General features: G+C 44.8%; 1 protein-coding gene across 1 annotated transcript in view; it reads left to right on the top strand.

The window, feature by feature from the left end:
• The window catches only part of tenm2a (teneurin transmembrane protein 2a), a 211,930-nt gene that overhangs the window by 152,299 nt on the left and 38,949 nt on the right, over positions 1 to 20,682 (top strand). The window contains 2 exon segments of the mRNA XM_035162067.2: positions 1,581 to 1,812; positions 10,073 to 10,311. Of these exon segments, the coding sequence (XP_035017958.2) occupies positions 1,581 to 1,812; positions 10,073 to 10,311 (471 nt within the window).

The raw sequence follows: 20,682 nt of genomic DNA, 5'->3' as shown, positions 1-20,682 counted from the left end.
TCTAAACACCCCATCCTTGAGAGGGGGGATGAGAAAGAGGGATATTTAGTTAGCATGCAAGGACACAAAGTGTTACACACACATTTTATGCCTGGACAATGTAGCTGCTATGTGCAAATATGCTTGATTTTGACTGTGTGCGTGTGTTTGTGAGTAAAATTTGTATCATTTATGCCTCCTAGGAATGTTTTGACTGACAAATATCAGAGCAAACAGGAGAATGCGCCGCAGCCTCTCGCCTCTCCTCTTCTCACTCGCTGTATCTTTTCGTGTATAATTCAAAAAGGAGCCGACAAATGGAGGACGAGTGTGATCGCGCAGCTTTTACAAAGCAGTTGCTTTTGTTCTCTTCACCCCAGCACGTATGTGGGCATATGGGCGCTTACTCCATCCTTTGATCAGGACGAGGAAGGCAATGTGCAAACAAACACAATCATTGTTATGTATTCCGCGCTTAGATGTGTAAAATAATGATGAAAGTGTATTGTGTAGTGCTGTCAAATGAAAACAAAAAGCCAACAGTTTTGTAGAGCCAGGATTCAAAGCCAAATGTAACATCAATGAGTCGGTGTGTTTTGTCATAACATCAACATGGTGATTCAGTCGGCTTTAGAGTAAAGGTGTGGACAGTTTGTCAGGACATGTGAGGTTATTATTTCTTTTTTATTAAACGTGTGCTTTTTGATCAGCTGTGTATTGAGGACATGCACCTGTCACAGAGAGTATGTTAATGCACAAGAAGTGATGCAACTTTGTCAAGCTCTCCCATACTGCATCGTATGTGGTTTATTGATTTTTCCTCTAGGAACCCACACACACACACACACACACACACACACACACACACCTCTCTCTCTCTCTCTCTCTCTCTCTCTCTCTCTCTCTCTCTCTCTCTCTCTCTCTCTCTCTCTCTCTCTCTCACACACACACACACCCTATATCAGACTCAGAAAGAGAGAGAGAGAGTTAGAAAGGTGATGTGTGAATGGGTGTTCTTGTCATCCAGGTTTGTTTTTTAGCGCTCTCACTCAGCAGTCCATTAGCTCAGTGTTGGAGCGGCTGGTATTGGATTCTAGCTGACATGTTCTCCCAAGTCTAGGAGCAAGCAGGCTGTGCTGAGTGCTCTAATATTCCATTCTTTCTCCCTCACACACACACACACACACACACACACACACACACACACACACGCGCGCACACACATACAGTTATAGCTGTGAACAAGAAAACAGGAAAATAAGAGTGAACGTGAAAGAGGGACAGCAATGGAGAACCTGGCTAAAAATACGGACGAAACAGAAAATGTGAACCGAAATGGGAAAGTGGGATCATCAGATTTCATGATTTCGACCATTTGAAAAATATGACACCCACTCTGAAAAAAATGATTGCTGACTCAAAAGTAGCAGATGAAAGAATGTTGATGAAGTTATACTGTGAAATAAACCTAAATTATCCACAAGCCTAACGTGTCTCTTCTACTTTTAAGCATTGTGGAATAAATCTCGATCTAGAACCTCCCTTGAAAAGAAAGTGTGGCTCTTAAATGGCTCTCTTGCTCTCATTTTTTTTTCTTCCAGGGGCTGCCAACCACCACAGTCAGTCCACACTACGGCCTCCACTGCCCCCTCCGCACAACCACCACACCTTATCCCACCAGTCTGCCAACAGCCTGAACAGAAACACGCTGAGAGGGGGCCGCAACCCCATTCATGCACCTGCTCCGGGCACTGGAGATGGGCCGACCACCCCTGAGTCAGTCCAGCTACAAGACAGCTGGGTGCTCAACAGTAACGTCCCGCTGGAGACCAGGTAAGAGGGAAATGTGTTTCCTTTTCATTCCTCCCTGTTCTTACAGTTGACAGGTTTTACCTGATGCTGATGTCTGGAGGCACTTACAGTACGCACAGCAGTGGACTAATCAATAGGAAGGAATTGAAAGGTCAGAGCCACGCTGCATCAACATCATTCCTGTGAGCACACTGATGGTGTCAGAGAGGAATGCAAGGAGAGGCAATATGAGCGAAGAAGATGTTGCCCCGATGCTATGTAAAAATTGCCAACTCACTCAAAAAGAAGCCAGTTACTATAGTAACCGAGGAACAAATCAATGTTTGTTTTAAGTAGCAAAAAACATAATTGTGTCACACCAAAAATTTGCAAACATGTATTCACATGTCCTTTCAAAATACAAGGTGCTGTTCCAGGAATAACATAGGAACCATAGGTGGCATGTTTTCATTCTGAAGGAAATTGATCGAGGTGTCAAAAGTTTTCCATCATAATAATAATAATAATCAGCTTTATTTGTATAGCACCGTTCATACAAGACATGCAGCTCAAACTGCTTTACATACAATATAGATCAAAATAAAAACGTTCACAAAAATAAAAACGTGCTCAAATTACATTTAAAAGAAAAGGAAATAAAAATAAATAAATAAAATAACATTTAAAAAATGCATAAAAACAGAGAAGAAAGAAAGTGATTAAAATTATAAAAGCACAGAGTGTGGGAAAGTGCAAGATCTAGTTAATAGTCTAGTTAGGTAAACTCTACATCAAAGTTCCACACATAACTTTGATTGTACAAGTGAATCCTCATTATATTTAATAATTTCACTGTAATTAACTGTCTTTTTTTTAATATTTTGCTCTAATTAATGCTGGTTTGACCGGGCTCTTAGTCATCTTATTTGTTAATTTACACCCACCACATATGATGGTTTTTTTACATCCAATAAACAGTATTCTTTTTATTAGAGATTTTATGAATTTCATATTAATTCAAGGCCATGACTCGTATCATGAACGTCCTGGATCAGGAGTATAGAGTTATGAAACATGATTTGTTCAACTGATTTGTGTCAGCATTTTTTTAGCACACACCGTGTCATTTGTTGTGGATTCATCTAATAGACAAAAGCTACACTTTTCAGTTCACTGAGCAAACATAATACTGCCGAATATCCTGCAAACAGTGTCACTGAGCATCTCCTGTCCATCATTCTCAGCAAATATATGAGCCTCCTAACCAAAAATAAAATTGCTCTCAGCCACTGATTTACAAAAGTGCACTCATGGAATGCTTTCTCTACCTTGTCTTCAAGCATGACACTTAGAAAAAGCTGCCATGTGTCAAAGTTATTATGCGTGCGTCCTGGAGTGAGGGAGCAGGAAATACAAACCATTTCACACAACCTACACTTTCTCTTTTGCCGGTACACAAAGAACATTTACCAGGCCAACAGAGCATTCATGCAGGGTATTACTATTCATGAGGCATGCAGTGTGAGAGACACTGCCTACATGCATGCTAGCATGCACACGCTCACTCTGTGAGCATTTACTCTGCAAGCTGTAGTTGTGTTTCTCCTGCTGGGCGCTGGGGCTTCCAGCTCTGACAGTCCCGGATAAGCTCCCCAGAGTGACAGCCCTGTGCAGTATTTATGAGGCCTGGCCATGTTTAATTCAGCCCCACTGATCTCAACCTGTGCTTATGCATGGCACCGGTATGTAAGATAGGTTAGAGGAAATGTGGTGTTAAATTTCCACCAGTAATTGCTTATCTAGACCTGTGTTGCCATGGTTACACATGTGCCGTAATGCGAGAGGAGATTTTTGGGACTTCTGTTGTTGCAAATGATGCTGAAAATACATTTATAAATCCTCTTCCCATAGACTGTGTTGCCACACACAAACACACACACACACAGAGTAACTCGCACTATTTTGCCCTCTGCGGTGCCAGTATTTGGTTGTGTTCAGGTGGTGGGGTTGCGCATGGCTCAGAGCCTGTTGCAGTGAATGAAGCCCAGAGCAGCACACAGACTTTCCAGCACCACCCTCCAGCCCAGATTGGACCCTCCTCTCTGGTCCTCGATGGCAGAGACTGGGTGGGCTGGCTGGAGCTACTGGAGCTTGTGACTGGGTTGGAGCCAGGCAGGCAGAGCCAGAGAGTCACACCATTGCGCTGGCAAGGGTCGTCCTCCATCTCATTATAACCGGCAGCTAGGAGATGATGAGCACACGTGTGCATGTTAGGGAGGGAGTGTGGTTGTGTACATTTGTGTGTATGTTTGCATCCAAGCGTGTGTGATCTTTATGACTGTGACTGCTCCCCACTGTAATCATATGTAAATCTTGGCATTTGTTGTCCAGTCGTTACAGTAAATGTGTGTGTGCACATGTGTGTGTGTTCTGGCTTGACCCAATAGTGTGACATTGCTGAGAGGATGAAGATTGATCACCTAAGAACACCCCAGGGCTTGGATGACTGGCAGAGAAAGAGAGAGACAGAAACAGACGAGAGGGGGGGGTTTGATATAGCAGAGAAATATAACACAGGAGAGCAAGAGAAGGGGGAAATGGAAAGGAATGGTTTACGGTAGAGGAGGGAGAGATAAAGAGGGAGAGAGGGAGAGGAATGGAGAGAGGTGGTGATTGAAGGAGATTGTTTTGTGTGGAGTGTGTGTGAGAGAAGATAGAAAAGCAGAGGAGGGAGATTGGGCCCCGTAGAACATGGATACATTTACCAGTGTGAGATAAATGACTTTAGATGGCTGGTGCCACTCAGTGTCTGCGTGTGCTCGTGTGTGTGCCTGTGCAAGAAACTGAGGGAGAGTGGAAAAAAAATGCATTTCTCTGTGTGCATGTGAGGGCACATGTGTTCACATGTGTTTTGGGACTTTACGAGAAACCACCTGATTTCCAATCGGTCCCTGGGAGCCTCCTAGCTACCTGATGCCAGTTTCAATCTCTCTGTGTGATCTCAGGACATTCCCCTGCAACCCCTGCTCGCTCTGCTGTGGGCCACAACTCTAGCAGAGAAATAAGATCACTGGGAGGGCCGCGGCATCTCAATTTATCTGGAAGGTGCAGTGGAGGGTGGGGAGGCGCGGTGTGGGTACCTTGGGTTACTTTCAAATGCATTACTGCGGGGACACATTAGAGGATGCTACATGTGGAAACCACAGGGGGGTGAAAAAGAACAAGACAGAGCAGTGAGAAAAGATGTATGCACAAGAACCAATGTGATATGCATATGAGAACTATGTAATATCATGCATGGTTTATTAATGACATGATCTTGCATTCATACGGTATGTACTGCAAACATGAAATCTAATACCCAAATTATTATGCAGAACCACTACTCTGCTACCCTAAATAACCTCTCTTTTCTGCTTTGAAATTGTAACCACTAATAAAATGCTGACTTTGCCTTGTTTGGTCCGAGGAGTAGTTGGATCTGAGCAAGCAAAAAAAAAAATGTTTACACCCCGAATAAATGGAAGGCATAGTTCAGCTCATAAAGATGGAAGACATGACTGCCCCTCAAAACTGAAGCCAAAGAATCTCGATCTCATGATTTTTTTTTTAGCAGCTGGCTCAGGCCGTCAATGCATCTGCTCTTCTCTGTTGCTCTTCAGACCCAAACTGACTATCATATTTATTTAGTTATAAATAATCCAGGTATTTCCTATTTCCTAATGTCATGTTTGACAGCTGAGACTCACAATTGATCTGCGGCGTGTATCCGCAGGACCTCGCTAGCGCGGCTCCATCCACGATCCCTCCTGCGCAGACTGTAGCTCCTACAGACAAGTAGGCGGTGTGTATCACGGATATTTTGACTTTATTAGTAGGAGGAAGTGGCGACGCGTCCTCCATCTTTATAAACAGTCTATGAGTCAAGTCCACAGTGAACCAAACCAACTCAGCTTTAGTTGATTCTCAAATGTGTGTGGGAAGTGAACATTTCCCCAACTCCTACCTCCTGTCCAGGCAAAGTCACTGATCATCAAGTTTAGATGGATAACAGTGTGATTATGAACTTTAAACTGACTTTAATTCAATACAGACTCTAATTGTTGAAACGATTCCAACCAAAATAACTTCTGCTGACGTCCCAACATGCTGCTCTGATTCATTACTTTGTAGCGAGCATGCAATGTGATCAATCAATCACTTAACGCTGCGTTGAATCAGACAGAGCCTGACACATCTCATCTATTTGATGATGGCTTAAACAGTCGCCTCACTCGTGAATGTGTGGCTTTTGCCGTGTGATGTACCAGAACTGCTTAATAAGCCTAATATTACATTTAATTAAACTATGATTAGCAGAGACATTTTTTATTCAGGTAAGTTGGGCCAACTCCACTATAAAACACTGTGGAAAAATCCTGGAACACGTATAAATATCAATTAAATGTCATGTAAAAGATGAGAAGGGTCTTATCCCCCGAAATCACAATCAAAAATGTTTTTCACTTACTGCTCATCATATTTGGTTCTAAAACAGTTTGGTTTTTATCTACTGTTGTTTTAATATATTCACCTTTGGACACCTGTTACCACCTCAAAGCAACATTTCCTCTAATATCTAGAATCTTAATATGTGCAACATCTCAGGGTTTTTTTTCCCCTTAGAAAGAAATCAAACCACTGAGTACTTTATTTGATGCCTTCTATTGTTCTTGCCTTTTACAAACATCATGCAGGCTCCAAATGTTTCCATGTTTTTCTTCAAAGCAACACTCGGCAAACAAATGCCCATTATACTGCATCCATCTGCCGATTATTGTTTCCCAGCTATTGTAGCACAGAAGAATTCTCCTGAGCGTCCTCCGCTCCCAGAGCCCTTTGTTTCATCCGCAGATCTGACCGTTTTCCAGTCAGCACCCCATACAGAGCCGACCTCTGTTAATTGTTCCCTCTACCTGTGATGATGATTCTCAGAGTGCTATCCTAAGCAGCCACATGTTTACGGGAGATGAGAAAATGAAGGATTTGTGCACGTGCGCTTCCAAAAGTGTGTGAGCGTGTGCTCGCATTCGCTCAAGGGGAATGCGAGCTTTGACTTCCTGCTAATTACCCAGCATGCTCTCTGTTCTGTGGTTAATTGTCCAGGCCCTCTCCTATCTCAATGGGGAACAGGGGTTGGAATGAAGTGAAAACACATCCTCCCTTCCTCTCTCTGTCTCTCCTCTAATCTGCGGCTTCCTTCTCCATCATTCTCCCGTCCGTCCCTTATGTCACTTGCTCCCTCTATGAGGATGCAAATTAAATGTTTGGTACACTAACATACAGGGCAATCTCGTCAAAGAGAGCCCACATCATTTTTTATTTTTTTCGCACGGGTGGTCGCCTCTGTCTGAATGTGTGCAAATGTGTGTCAGTGTGTGAGTTAGTGCCCGCTCGTGGATGCATGACAGTGAGGTAGCAATGGTGAGATGTGGTGGTGGGGGTGCTGCTGGCAGCTCAAGAGTAGAAGGGGGTGAGTGTGTGTCCCTGTCAGTTCTCTCTAATTATGTGAGACGTTTCCATGCTGGACCACTGTCAAAAAAAAACATAATATTCACACACACACACATATACTGAGACACACATCCAAGCAAACACACACACAACCCAGCCTAATGATACAGAGTTGTGATTGCCGGCTGCCTGCTATGATAGAACCCCTCCATAGTCCTCCGCAACATAAATCAATGTCAATTACCTCCCCAGAGCACATTAGACACTCTCCATTCCTAGTCGTAATTAGTATGGCCCGTAGACATATTCCCATCCCACACCAAGCTCGCTGTGGAGCCTCTGCACACAAACAACAAAGCCAGGCCCTGAAATGCATTCAAATGCATACCAGCACAACAGATCGTATACATTGTGATGCGCTGAATGCAAGTCATTCACCAGCTCACCCTGCGTTTGCACACACACACACGTGCACGCATTAGGGGCATTGAAATTAATTACCGCTGGCCTTGCCATCACAGGGTGCGTCAACGGCTGTGAAAATGAGTAGAAGCAGAGACACATGCTGACTGACCTTGGGCTCTGTGTTTGTGCCGATACACATGCAAGCCATGCATTTGAAAGCGTGTAGCTTTATGCATGCATATTAAAATTGATGGCTGTGACAGTGAGAGCGCGGTATTTTTAGACAATAACCTCATATTTCTTCGCGTGGCATCTCCGCGCGCTCTTTCACCCTCTATCCATCTTCTTTTTTTTCTCGTCTCTTCTCTTTCTCCTGTTTTGCTTGGTGTCACACAGCGAACCTGACAGGTAAAGGGGGAGGAAGGAGGAGAGAAAAGGAAAGAAAAAGAAGAAGACTCAAGCAGGATACCAATCCAACAATCGGTGGCATAAGATGATGAGAGAAAACAAGAGGAGAGACAGAGCAGAGACTGGCTGAATAATTGATAAAGAGCGGAACGGCGCTCCCAAACCAAATCTTTATGCTCTGAGCACATCACCTGTTTTCAGCAACTGTTTGCTGGTGAGCAGACGCATGTACAGACATGCTGTCATGAAGCAGCAGTTATTAGACACATCAAAGGGACCGTAGACTGTACAGCACAGGGGATTTATTTAAACAGAAATCATCAGAGGCAGCTACAGCAGCAGGTTAGAACTGGTCACACTAGTCTGGTGGGAAGAGAAGAGACAGCAGGCCCTGCGTACGCACTTGAACGCACCTGTTTATGTTACTAGCCTTTACTAGACTGAGAACTCTGACATAGGTGATTCACATATCTGGGACTCGAGGACTCAAACCTTGAATCACATTAGACTCTGTTTTACTTCCCTTGACAAAGAAAAGACTAGTAACTCAACTTAGACCTCAACACCAATGACCCCTGATTTTGTGACTTTTGCATTTTCATTTAGAATAATTTGCTATCCTATAAATTAATTATTAATATGGGACCTGGACTTCACTAGAGTCTTACCCTCACGATTTGAGGTATAGTCAACAGTGCCCTACCTCTCAGTAGTTCATTCGATAAAGCTAATATGACACTCAAATTGCAACTTTGACTTTTTTTTTACGATCACCACATTACTTACTCAGTTGAGTGATATTGTCAATGTCATAAAATGTAATCCAAACTATATCTGTTTTAAACATCCATCATAATCAATAGAATGAGTTATTATTACATTTTTCCCCAACTTTATTTAACTACTACTACTACTACTACTACCGATAATGCTCACTTTCAGTTGTCTCAAAATAAATTGGTTACGATAATCTTGCCAAACAGCTTGTTTACTACCTGTTTCATTGTCTGAGCCTATGCCCTTGTCCTCCAACTGCTTTTTGAGAGTAGCAGAAAAATGTCCTCTATTTGCAGACATGTCTTTTTTCCCAAGGTCAGATACTCACAAAGATATAGTGCCAGAGCATCCACCCTCACAAACATGCAAACAATTAACTCCCACAATTCCCAACATTCTCTGATCTGTGAGCTTTTTTTTCTGTCATATCACCTGGAGCGTGTTCAGGGGCAGTGTGTCTCATGAAAGATGTCACAAAAGTGTCATAAAATGTAGTGCAGTGTTTCATTTTCTCACTGTGGCAGCAATGTTCCTCCAAAGTCAGACCAGATAAGGAATCTGATAGTTGGAGTGAATGAATAAAGACATGATTACAGAGAGGATATGTTGAATAACAGGAATACGTGCAGCACAAATGAATGTAGAAGGAATGGTGTGACAGTAGGGTGAAGAAAAATGAGAACACGGGAAATGGGTAGAGGAGGGAGGGAGAGCGGCAAAGACGGCGCATTGGGTGAGCAGGTGCAGCGGTAGCAGAGGATAATGGGTAATATGAGCAAAGAGATGATGGTTCAAAACCCATCTTTTATCCTCTTTCTGAGCTCTGACCCCACTGTAGCAATGAAGACAGGAAACGGGGGATGGCATTGATCCTCCGCAGCCGCTGAGAGCAGAAACGAGGCACATCATAAGTGGGGTGAATGGAGTGGGGAAAAACGAGTGTAGGGAAGGTGAAGGTTAAAAAGAGACCTTAGACTGGAGCTGGGGACACAATCAGTCCAACGATGTTCAAACCCATATGGCACAAAGGGTTCATCAGAAATAAATATTGGACAAAAGCCGGCACATATGTGACCCTGTCATCTGGACCTTGACGGGATGTCAGATTGGTGTGTCCCCTCCATGTTTACCGTCCTGAACAGAATCGACTAAAATCAAAACACATTTTCTTTGCCCTTAAAATGACATTTTCTCTCCCTTGTTTTTTTTCCCCCCTCAGGCACTTCTTGTTCAAAACGTCGTCCGGGACCACCCCTCTCTTCAGTAGCTCCTCCCCCGGGTACCCTCTGACCTCGGGAACGGTGTATTCTCCGCCCCCTCGCCTGCTCCCCAGAAACACCTTCTCCCGCTCAGCCTTCAAGCTAAAGAAGCCGTCCAAGTACTGCAGCTGGAAGTGTGCCGCGGTGACAGCCATCGCAGCTGCTGCCCTGCTGGCCATCCTACTGTCCTACTTCATCAGTAAGTGCTCAAGTATTTTTCATCCAGAGGATTAATTACATTTCATATGTTTCAATTCGGTATCTTATCCAGAGGAATTACATAATAAACATTTTTAAAAGTTATTTTCGAAGATTAATTAAGACAACAGAATAACCTTTGGACTAACACATGCTCAGTAAAACATATCTTTTATTTCTAGATTTTTTTTAGCTTTGTTCAGTACTGATCCACAATACATGAACTTTTCTCTTGGTTGTATTCATCCGACACCAGAACAAATGAGTGTAAAGCTGAAATGGCCAGTTATTAACACTAGGGATTTGAGTACTGTTTATTTCTTGTGTTTACTCATCGAGTTCAGTCGCGCTCTGTGCACAGAGCACAGTCTCATGTGCAACCTGAGCAACAGGCACACAAAGAGATTTACAGCGACATTAATAATTGTATAGATATTATAGCGGGCCACTATCCCACTGATGCGGCAGCCCATCAGGATTTGTACCAGTGCTCCTGACGCCCAGTCTGACTCAGAAGCCTGGAGCCCAGCACCTATTGCTTAGCTGTTCAAGCTGAACAAAGCTAAAAATGTCGTCACAAACAAAGCATCATTAATTTAGATTTAATAATCAGAGCATTCACGGTAATCACTCAAAATCCGTAGGTGGAGGCACGTAGAAACAGCTGTTCATGCCTTGCAGCTCCCTCTCTCCCATTGACTATCCCTGCACCTCCCTGTTGTTCCCCTTCTGTCTGTGGATTACCTACAACAGGGTACAAATGGAACTGGGGCCAAAAGTTCTATTTACTACCACGAAAAGCAAGCAGGCAAAGGAAGCAGACTAATGACATGTTCTGTCAGTCTATTGATCTCCTCCTCTCTGTTTAGCAGGCTGCACAGCGCTGCACCTACACACAACAAACAGTGCTCCACACACTCCAGGCGACTCTGCCTGACATGAGTGCCTGATCTCTCCCCGAATGTATCTGAATGTATTTACAGATTTTGATAGAGAAGAAGGAGGGGCCGCATCTAATCAAATAGGCGCCAGCCCCAATCTGGGAGGTCCCGGATCCTGTTCCGGCAAAGACCTGGTACAAATTGAGCCCTGCTCGAGGCGAGAGCTTTGTCAATGTAGGCTTGAGCAGCACGGTCAAAATCTGACTCAGCAGAAGCTCTGGCCTCCACTATGTAAACAGCCAGTCGAACAGACATGAGGATACATTAACCGCAGGGGCTGTTTCAGTGAGCAGGTATCATTCAGGGTAGGAATCCTAACAGACCCAGCAGGGGAGAGGATGTTTTTCACTGATCTGAAGCCAACGAGCAATAGTTAAACTCAAAGGGATGGCAGACACTCAGAGGAGAGCACTTACTGAGCACCTCAGGAAGAGACTCTGATGGCTGTCGACTGGTAGATCTGTGGGAAGAGAGGGAGAGAGAGCCTCGCTCCGAGTGTGTGGGAGTGGGTGTGTGGGTGTTGATTTTATTCCTTTTGACCTCGCTCACCGGACAAGAGAACACAGACGTGTGTGTATGTGTAAGACAGAGGAGAGAGAGAGAGAGACAAGGGAGACAATAAAAAGAGAAAGGACGTATATACTGTGCAGTGTGTGTGTGTGTGTGTGTAGGGGGGGTGGTGTCAGAGAGAGAGAGAGGGGGCAGATGTGTCACTGAGCCCTTGATTAGCCTCTTACCCCAGAGACCAAAGTCAACAGATGGGGGATCTTAAAAAAATTGTGCCATCAGCAGAAAGAACAACTCCCTCATTGCCTCTACATACATTATTCATATAATTTTACATTATTTATTTTAAATATATATATATTTTTTTTTATTTCATCTACCTCAGCATCCATCCATCCATAGTGCTGTTTGGATTGATGCACCTCTGGATGCGTCCAAATGTGCACTCAAGTCTGTGCCTGTGTGCACATGTCCTCCTTTGGCCTGCCCTTGAGAGTGCTGCGTGTCCTCCAGAGCAGATCAAGGCCCCTTGCCTAGGGCGCAGAGACAGATACACCCTCTCCTGAGCTTCAGACAGTCACACTGCAGTGGACAGCCACATATGGAGGTACGAAACCAGCGTGAGGAGGGGGAAGGAAGGCCACAACTCCCACAAAGTTCACAAACCTCCCCAAAGATACTTGAGGGCAGGGACAAAAAAATCTCTGTTTTATCCATCTTTTTATTTTATTTGGTGCATATAGAGCTCACTGGGGCATTGTTGACACATATACTTGTTTTTGTTAGAACATCCCTACATTCATTATCTGTAGGCCTACTGCTTATCCTTTGGGGGCCACAGGGGCTGGAGTCAATCCCAGGTTACATAGGGTGAGAGGCACCCTGGACAGGTTGCCAGCTTATCGCAGGGCCAACATCATATTTCTTTTTAATTTTTGTCTTTTATTTAAAGAAACACAAAAATACAAAAAATTACACAAACACAAAATACACAAATAATTTAGAATGAAGAAAAATACAAAACCTTCCCCAGGATCCCAGCCACCGAACCCGACAGAGCATCACTGCTAAAGGTTCATTAAAAGTAAATACCAAGCTTTTAAAACTGATTCCTTCGCTTCATGGACTCAAGCAGTCGACAACTCAAATACCTGTTTGCATCAAAATTGTCAGGTATACGCAGGTTTTTTAAACACCGGTAAACCTACTAAAAAAAAACTAAGCTGCTCTAACCTCACTGTCTTGCCAAATTAGCATGTGCACAAGGGTGTCACGTTTCACTGCCGATTGCACCTGAGCTGATAATGCCCTGTCTACTGAAGAGTCATTTGACTTGGGACAAATTGCCGATTGTATCCATTCCCATTGCAGACAAAAGCCAGATGTTAATGGGGGTTTTTGACCAGTGGAAAAAGGGCTTGAGTACACAATGTCCACACAGTCTACACACAGCTCGTCTGTTTCAAAAATTGGTAACTTTGGTTTGTTTGCAATATCAAGAAATTAAGTATACATATACTGTTTGCATGCTTCTCCAAGTGCCCTGTGACTATTCTGTATTATGTTGCATTTTATTAATGAAATTCAGTGACTGTAGAACAAAGGTTGCTTAAACATTTTCTTTAAGCTCCATTTTCTGTACGTTTAGTGTTTTTAATATACCGCTGGTCAGCACTTTACTGCCGAGCTTAATCGTCCCGCTGGCTGTAATTCAGTAAGCCGAACAAGGCTGAAATGATACTTTATTGTTATTATCACTTTTTGCTAACTGCCGGGTCCCGGTTTAATCTGCTGTGAGGAAATGTGTTGCTCTGGTTTGTTGCCTGTGCTGAACAGAGCTGTAGCAGTGCTGCCAAGCCTGAAACCCTTGTGTTTACCTAGCTTTTTGTAGCGTTAATCGTGCAGCGAGTTTCAGTCGGTAGAGCTCGCCACTCATGGGGGGGTTAGGTGGGTTTGTGGTACCGTGTTTGTGCGTTATGTGTGTGAGAAATAGAGCCCTGCGCTCACTGGAGGGACTGTGCCGAGCACCCAGAGCCATGCAGCGTGAAGAGGACCCCTCCGAGGCGACCGCCCAGGAGCCCACTCATAAATTACACTGGGACACATGTGCCTGAGCAGCACTTTTCTTTTTTGTGTGTGAGCATGCGTGTGTGTGCGTGAGTGCTTCTTCCCTTACATCGACCAATGCAACGTATGCGAGTGCAATGTGTGTCTGATTGTGTGGCTTTGAGGGCAGTTTGGCCTTCAACTGACTTATTTTTCCTTTCTTATTTTTCAAGACCATAAATATAGCTTCAGAAACTCCTCTACAAGTTTCCGGCAGCACACAAACACTTGTACACACACTGAGAACTTTTTACAAAGACAGCACTTAGCATGCTTCAGGGGTATGGTAGACAATGTCCCTTTGAAGCAATATTCACTATGTGTGGCTGTAAGAATGAAGCCATGAGAATGAGATAAACACAAACACATAAATGCAGAGAAACACATCTGTGCGCCTGAACATTCCTGCACCTATATATGTGTGTTCGCACAAGTTTGAGAGCATTTACTTGTTTGTGAGGACAGACAGCATTTTTGCATAAAAGCTCCCAACTCCAGCGGAGTATGGCCTCCTCTTTACGTGTGAAGGAATGACTGAACGGATGGAGGGAGGAGGATAAACGAGAGTGCTTGTTCTTCATTCCCCGGGCGTCTTGTTTGCTTGCTCCGCATGGAGCACCAGAGCCAAAGGAGAGGTGGTTGCTAGGATACAGGTGAACGGTTGGCATACAGGAGGGAGGACGGGTCCGTCATTGTGAGCGGCAACCTGGAGAGTGCGAGATAGAGGGGAGGCAAAGGGAGAGCAAGAAGAGAAATGGGTGGAATAGAGTCAGGGCAGAAGAGGGCAAAGGGGGGAAAAGGGAGATGCGTCACTGTCGGCATGTAGACGGAACATAAAGGGAAGAGGGAAAGGAGGATAGATTACGGGACAGATGGAGGAGAGGAAGGCTGAGCCTGATATGTCACTGTCAGCCCCAAATGGGGGGAGGGGAGGAGGGGGTGACAGGGAGGGAGGAGCAGGAGTGACAAGACAGCCAGGTGTGGAGAGGAGAAACCGAGGGGGATGCAGAGAAAGAGGAGAGATGAAGGAGAGCGCGGCCTCCTGAGGTTCTGTCACCTGGAATAACTCTGGGACTAATGTCTCCTAATTGATCACAGCGAGCAGGGAACAGAGGGAGTGTGACAGAGAGAGGAGAGGAGGCAGTGGCTGTGGAAGACAAGAACAGGGGGATGATGACATAAGTAGTCAGAAAGGATAAAAAAAAGAGAAGAAGACGGAAGCTTTCGCGGACAGACCGCGGCGAGAGAGAGGGAGAAAAGGAACAGAGGAAGAGATGCATTGCAGTCGAGGGAATACACAGATGAAAGATCGAGGACATGTCAGACTACTCGTGTCTAGTGTTTTCACATGTGCACAGTCCCACCCACACACACACACACACACACACAGGCCCAGGTGTGCCCTTCATTGCAATGAGCAAACTTGCTAGCGGGCGCTTGTGTCACCTTTGCAGGGGTGTTTCGCGTGAATGTGTGTGCGTGCGTGATGGCTGAATTTGTCAGGCACAGTGGCATACTCCACATGGTATTGTCACCACTGATGAATGAGAGCGCACACACGCACTCACATGCACGCACACAGACATTCGCAGTGTATTTTTAGTCTACTCCCAGCTCCCCTTCCTCTGGATTAAAATGACCCACACACACATGCAAACACGCACACACACACACACTGTCATCGGGTGTGACCTTCATGCCTCTAGACCGACCACTTTCCATCCATCACTGCTGTCTCACTGTTCCAGACTGATCACAATCGCTTACTGCCCGCTCTTCCCGCTTATAAGTTCCTTGCTTGAGTCGTATCACTGCTACCTTACATAATAACATGTTAATGATTATATTATAGTCTGAAATGATCTATAGCTTCAATATTTTCTGTCAAATTCTTATCAAAGTGGTGTAAATTTCTGTCATTCATTAGAATCTATAGATTTCTACAGATTTCTACTCACTTTTCAAACAACACTCTTCATACTTGCTGCTAAATCACACACAAGAATTCGTTCACCAAGTCCCCTCAAAGTCAATCAAGCCACACCAAATTTCAAATACTCATAGATATCAGTTCCCTAAATTTGCCTAGTTTTTTCCATTAAGAACCATGAAATATTCTCTGAGAAACTAATGAAAATGTTGAAAAACACCCTACATTGCAATGTGGATAATAAACTCTTGAATCTTGAATCTGGATCACTCTTGAATCTGCTTACCACGTCCTATTTGGGGTTATTTTTATTAACTTGGAAGGAAGTCTGCTTCTACATCTTTCTAACGCGTGCAAAACACTATAATTAGAGATATTAATGTGTGAAATGTGGATCAAATATACTGCCTTTTTAAACACTAACATGAAACACATACTGTCTGACATAATGACGCAAGCCTCAAACTCAGGTACATGAGGGCAGACTGCAATAGCAGGATTGATAAAGGTCAGAAAAATAGATGTTATGTCTTTTTTCCAGTCTTACTAATCATCTGTGGACCACTCCCTGGGGGGTTGCCGACCTCAAGTTTGGGAACCACTGCCTTAGTAATTGCTTGTAGTTTTAGAGACTGAAGAGAAAATTCAAATGAGATGCTAATTATACGACAAAAATTCTTTTGTGGTAATTTTCCTCCCTCCGAGACTTTTTAAGTTAGAAAAAAACAAGAGTAGTGAGCCCTTGAGTATTGGGCCTGCCTGGTGAACTTGTGTCGGACTCGCAGGTATCACAATGTGGCTGCTTTCCAAACCCCAACACCTTGACCCCAAAGTCCCCTCACACTCTGCATGTGGCTTCCCTTCTGCTGATGCAAGCTGGAACAGCCAGAGGTCAGAATGTGTCGCTCAAGCCAGTGTGTATGTGTTCGTATAGGCTGGTGTCTGCAGGGGTGCAGAGGTGAGGGCACGGTTGGGCATATGGTGAATGCAGGAAGCTGGGACATAAGGCTCAGACGTGAAGCGTGTGTGTCCGTAGCAGCAGGGCCTGTCGCAATGATAAAGGTTAGGATCTTACCACACGCTGCAAGTCCAGGAAAAGAGCAGGGTATGGCCAGGACCGGGCAAAGGGTGCTATACCATCTGCAGCAGAGGGATAAATGGGTCATATGCACTGGTCAGGTAATACAAAGCAGGGGGCACACATGGTCGTCCAGAATGTGGTGCTTACATCAATGTTCTTCCTTTGACTTCCTGTTAGTGTACCTGACATCTCAGGACGTGCTTGGGAGCTAATATTCCATGCTTTGACGTGTGCATTCATCCATTATCTGCAGCCTCACTGACGTCATCACTCTTGGTTCATATTGCCCACATTAGCCTGCATGGGCTCATTCCATTTATTTACTTCCTCATTCATTTATTCATTAGCACAGGTCTTATCGGGGCCCAATCGTTAGTCCAATTAGGCCCATGGTGCTTCACTAGTCCTGAAACAGGAGATGGATGAAGGTGGAGTGAAAGAAATCGCTGTCCTCTCACCTCCTCCTCTCTGTCTCTCATTTTCTCTCTGACTCTTGTCCTCCACAGCGTAGGCTACTCTTTCTCCGTCCTTCCCCCCACCCTCACTCGTTCTCTCTCGGTCTCTGATCTGCGATAAGATAGCATAGCTCCTCATATCCTGTTTCTAATACAGATCGATGAGAGGGAGAAGGACCGAGGTAGGAGGGGATGAGATGAGGTAGAGTGGGTTGATGTGAAGGAGAGAAGGAGGTGGGAGGGAGGGAGGAGACGGGTGGGGGGGTCAGGGTAGAGATATCTGAAGAGGAAATGAGGATTCAGAAAGGAGGACATCACTCAGATGCACATCTCTTTTCATTTAGCCCATCACACGCACGCACGCACGCACGCACTCGCGCTCACACACACGGCTACATCTGCGTCGTCTCCGTCTCAATATTTCAGTGCCAATAAGAAAGCCATTTCGCTGCGTGATTGAGTGAGTTGGCGCGTCTCTCCACCTAAGACACTGTTTTTTGCAGGTACCAGAGCCGAGAGCAACTCGCATAACCTTTTGTGTTGCAGTCAATTACAGTTCAGTTGCATCAGCTGGGTGAGGAGGTCCCAACGGGGGTTACGATGTGTGAGCCCGCGTGCGTGCTTGTTGTTAATACCATGCAATTTTAAGCATGCATACGCCGACACACACACACACACAAACACACACACACACACACACACAGAGGCAGACAAATTGTCTCTCTTAGAGTATATGACCCCCAAGGGCAGTAGCCAACCGCCGCCCCCGTCCCTCTGTCTGAGACTCTAAATGATCTCAGCAAGCAGCGCCTTCAAACTTAGCAGAGAGAGAGAAGGCTGCTTTATTTATAGACTACATAAGTACATATTGTGTGATAAATTCTAAGAAATATCCCTAATGGCCTGAATATTGAAAAACCTGAGGCAGCGCACTGTTTTTCCCTCAGTCACACCAACATTAGCACTGCACCCGTCGAGATAGAGCGGAAGGTGCGAGCGATTCTGAAAGACACGGCGAGGGTGCGTTTTTTTTCCTCAGGTGTGTTCCTCATGTGTTTGTTTTGAGCAACAAAATGTTTACTGGCCTTTTAAATGAGGGCCTCGGAGATGGCGGCGGGAAGGGGGGGAGACAGAAAGGTAGAGCGGCAGGGAAAAGGCTTCCTAAACCAATTAGCAGCTGGGCCAAGGATTGGGGGGCTGGTCTCAGCCACAATTACCACCCTAATTGAGGTCAGAGTTGTTAATTTAGTGGTGAATTAGAACAGTTAATATGCATTTATCAGGATGGCCAGGGGAGACGGCAGAGAAAAGTGTGTGTGTGTGTGTGTGTGTGTGTGTGTGTGTGTGTGTGTGTGTGTGTGTGTGTGTGTGTGTGTGTGTGTGTGTGTGTGTGTGTGTGTGTGTGTGTGTGTGTGTGTGTGTGTGTGTACACTTGTTCTCTGTGTGGCTTTAGTTGAAGCGCAAGAGATTACATACAAAAACGTGAGAGAGGGCCATTCTCTGCCTTTGGTGCAATTAGGAGCGGTGCAATTGGTTCAATGGGAGATGCTGCAATTTAAATAGGCAATGATAAGGTTGAGTTGAGACAGAAAAGGGCGAGAGACTTAGGGACGTAGAGGAAGGAAGAGAGAGAGAGAGGTGGGGGAGAACAGTTGGAACATGTTCCAGAGAACGGAATGATGATAATACAATATTTTCCAGTCAGGGGACACTCAGTGCACGGCCTGCCACAAAGTCACCTTTCTGCCTCTCATGCAGAAGTCCATTAACACCCTTTAACTCTGAGATGTATAAATATTTCTCTAAACACACACATGTGCGTTGTATTTCTGTCCGATTGCCCGTGTTGCGAGCCACTTACTGTCACAGGATGAATCACGGCCATCTTTTCTCACCCAGCCCAGTCAATGAATACAGGGCCAGTCATCCCTTAAATCTCTCCTCCTCTCTTCCTCATTTCATCCGTTGGGGCCCTTATTCATCTCTTCTTCCCTTCTGTGCAACATCAAGTGTAGCCTGTTTTCCCTGCTCTACTTTTTTTTTTTTAAATCCTCTGGGGATTTTTATACGTTTTTTAATATTCTCTCAGTTCTCGTTGTCCTCCAGTATTATCTCTGTTCCTCCCCTCCCCCTCGTCTCGAGCCCCTCGAGCTCCTGGCCATTGCCCCCATCTCCCGTCCTCTCTTTGTCCATCAGTCCTTCCTTCCTCTCTTTTTTTTGTCACATGATCTCGTGTGACAATGCTGTTTCAGATACTGTCTTTTGCAGTCGATACTGGCAGGCACTTTGCCTCTCTGAATTATGTATTGAGATTACATAAAAAACCTCATGAAGCAACTGATCTATTTTTAATCCAACTCGTTTGCTTGTTAAACCTGCTTCTCTGTGATCTTTCTGTGTGCGCGTACATGCATATTTGTGTGGTTGTGTGTGTGTGTGTGTGTGTGTGTGTGTGTGTGTGTGTGTGTGTGTGTGTGTGTGTGTGTGTGTGTGTGTGTGTGTGTGTGTGTGTGTGTGTGTGGAGGTGTGTGATAAATGAACATGAGTGAGACGACAGATTAAAAAGGAAAACACAGCCTGAGACCGACTACCTCTCCTGTTCTTCCGTCGTCTGTCAGTTGAGTTCAATACGGATAGGCTTTATTAGCATTGCATTCAGTAAAGCCTTCCCATGCAGCCTGAAAACAGTAATTACAGCAATTATGATCCGAAAGGAAAATGCTGAGAATTATGTCAACACAAAGCTAAATACATCAATTTCAGTAGTTTCATTTGGGATAAAATTACACCCTAACAAAGTTGGAAGTTTTGTTGAAATGAGGGATGGTGCTTGTACAGAGAATGGTAACAAGTGTTTCTCTCTTTGTCTTATTTTTCGCTCTGTCTCCCTCGTTCTGTGTCGGTGCTGCAAAGAAACCTGTTGACAAAGTAACTGGGTTTAATGCTCCTGTCGCAGAGGAGGAAGAGTGCCATCTATTGGTCAGACTTTCACAACCCCCGACAGGAAAGGAAAGAAAATAGTGACAGGAAACCACACAAGTGCAGCAACCCACACACACACACACACACACACACAATGAACAGACACACACAACAAGCCAACTATAGGGCTGTCTGGTGCGTTCTTATGGATGACCTAGATTGGGAGCGCCGTCACAATAGACTCAGGATTGCTTACTGTCTCCACCTGATTCAATAGGTAATCTTTCCATCGACCGCCACCCCACCCCCCCCCACCCCCGTGATACCATCTCTGCATGTGCGTGCACCGGCACGTGTGCACGGATGCATGTCTGCGTTATCTACAAGGAGGGACAGGCAGAGATAAGACGAGAAAGGAGAAAGAAAAGAG

This window comes from Hippoglossus stenolepis, chromosome 7 (genome assembly GCF_022539355.2).
Source record: "Hippoglossus stenolepis isolate QCI-W04-F060 chromosome 7, HSTE1.2, whole genome shotgun sequence".
In the NCBI taxonomy this organism is placed as follows: domain Eukaryota; kingdom Metazoa; phylum Chordata; class Actinopteri; order Pleuronectiformes; family Pleuronectidae; genus Hippoglossus; species Hippoglossus stenolepis.
This window is presented reverse-complemented; position numbering and strand designations above follow the sequence as displayed.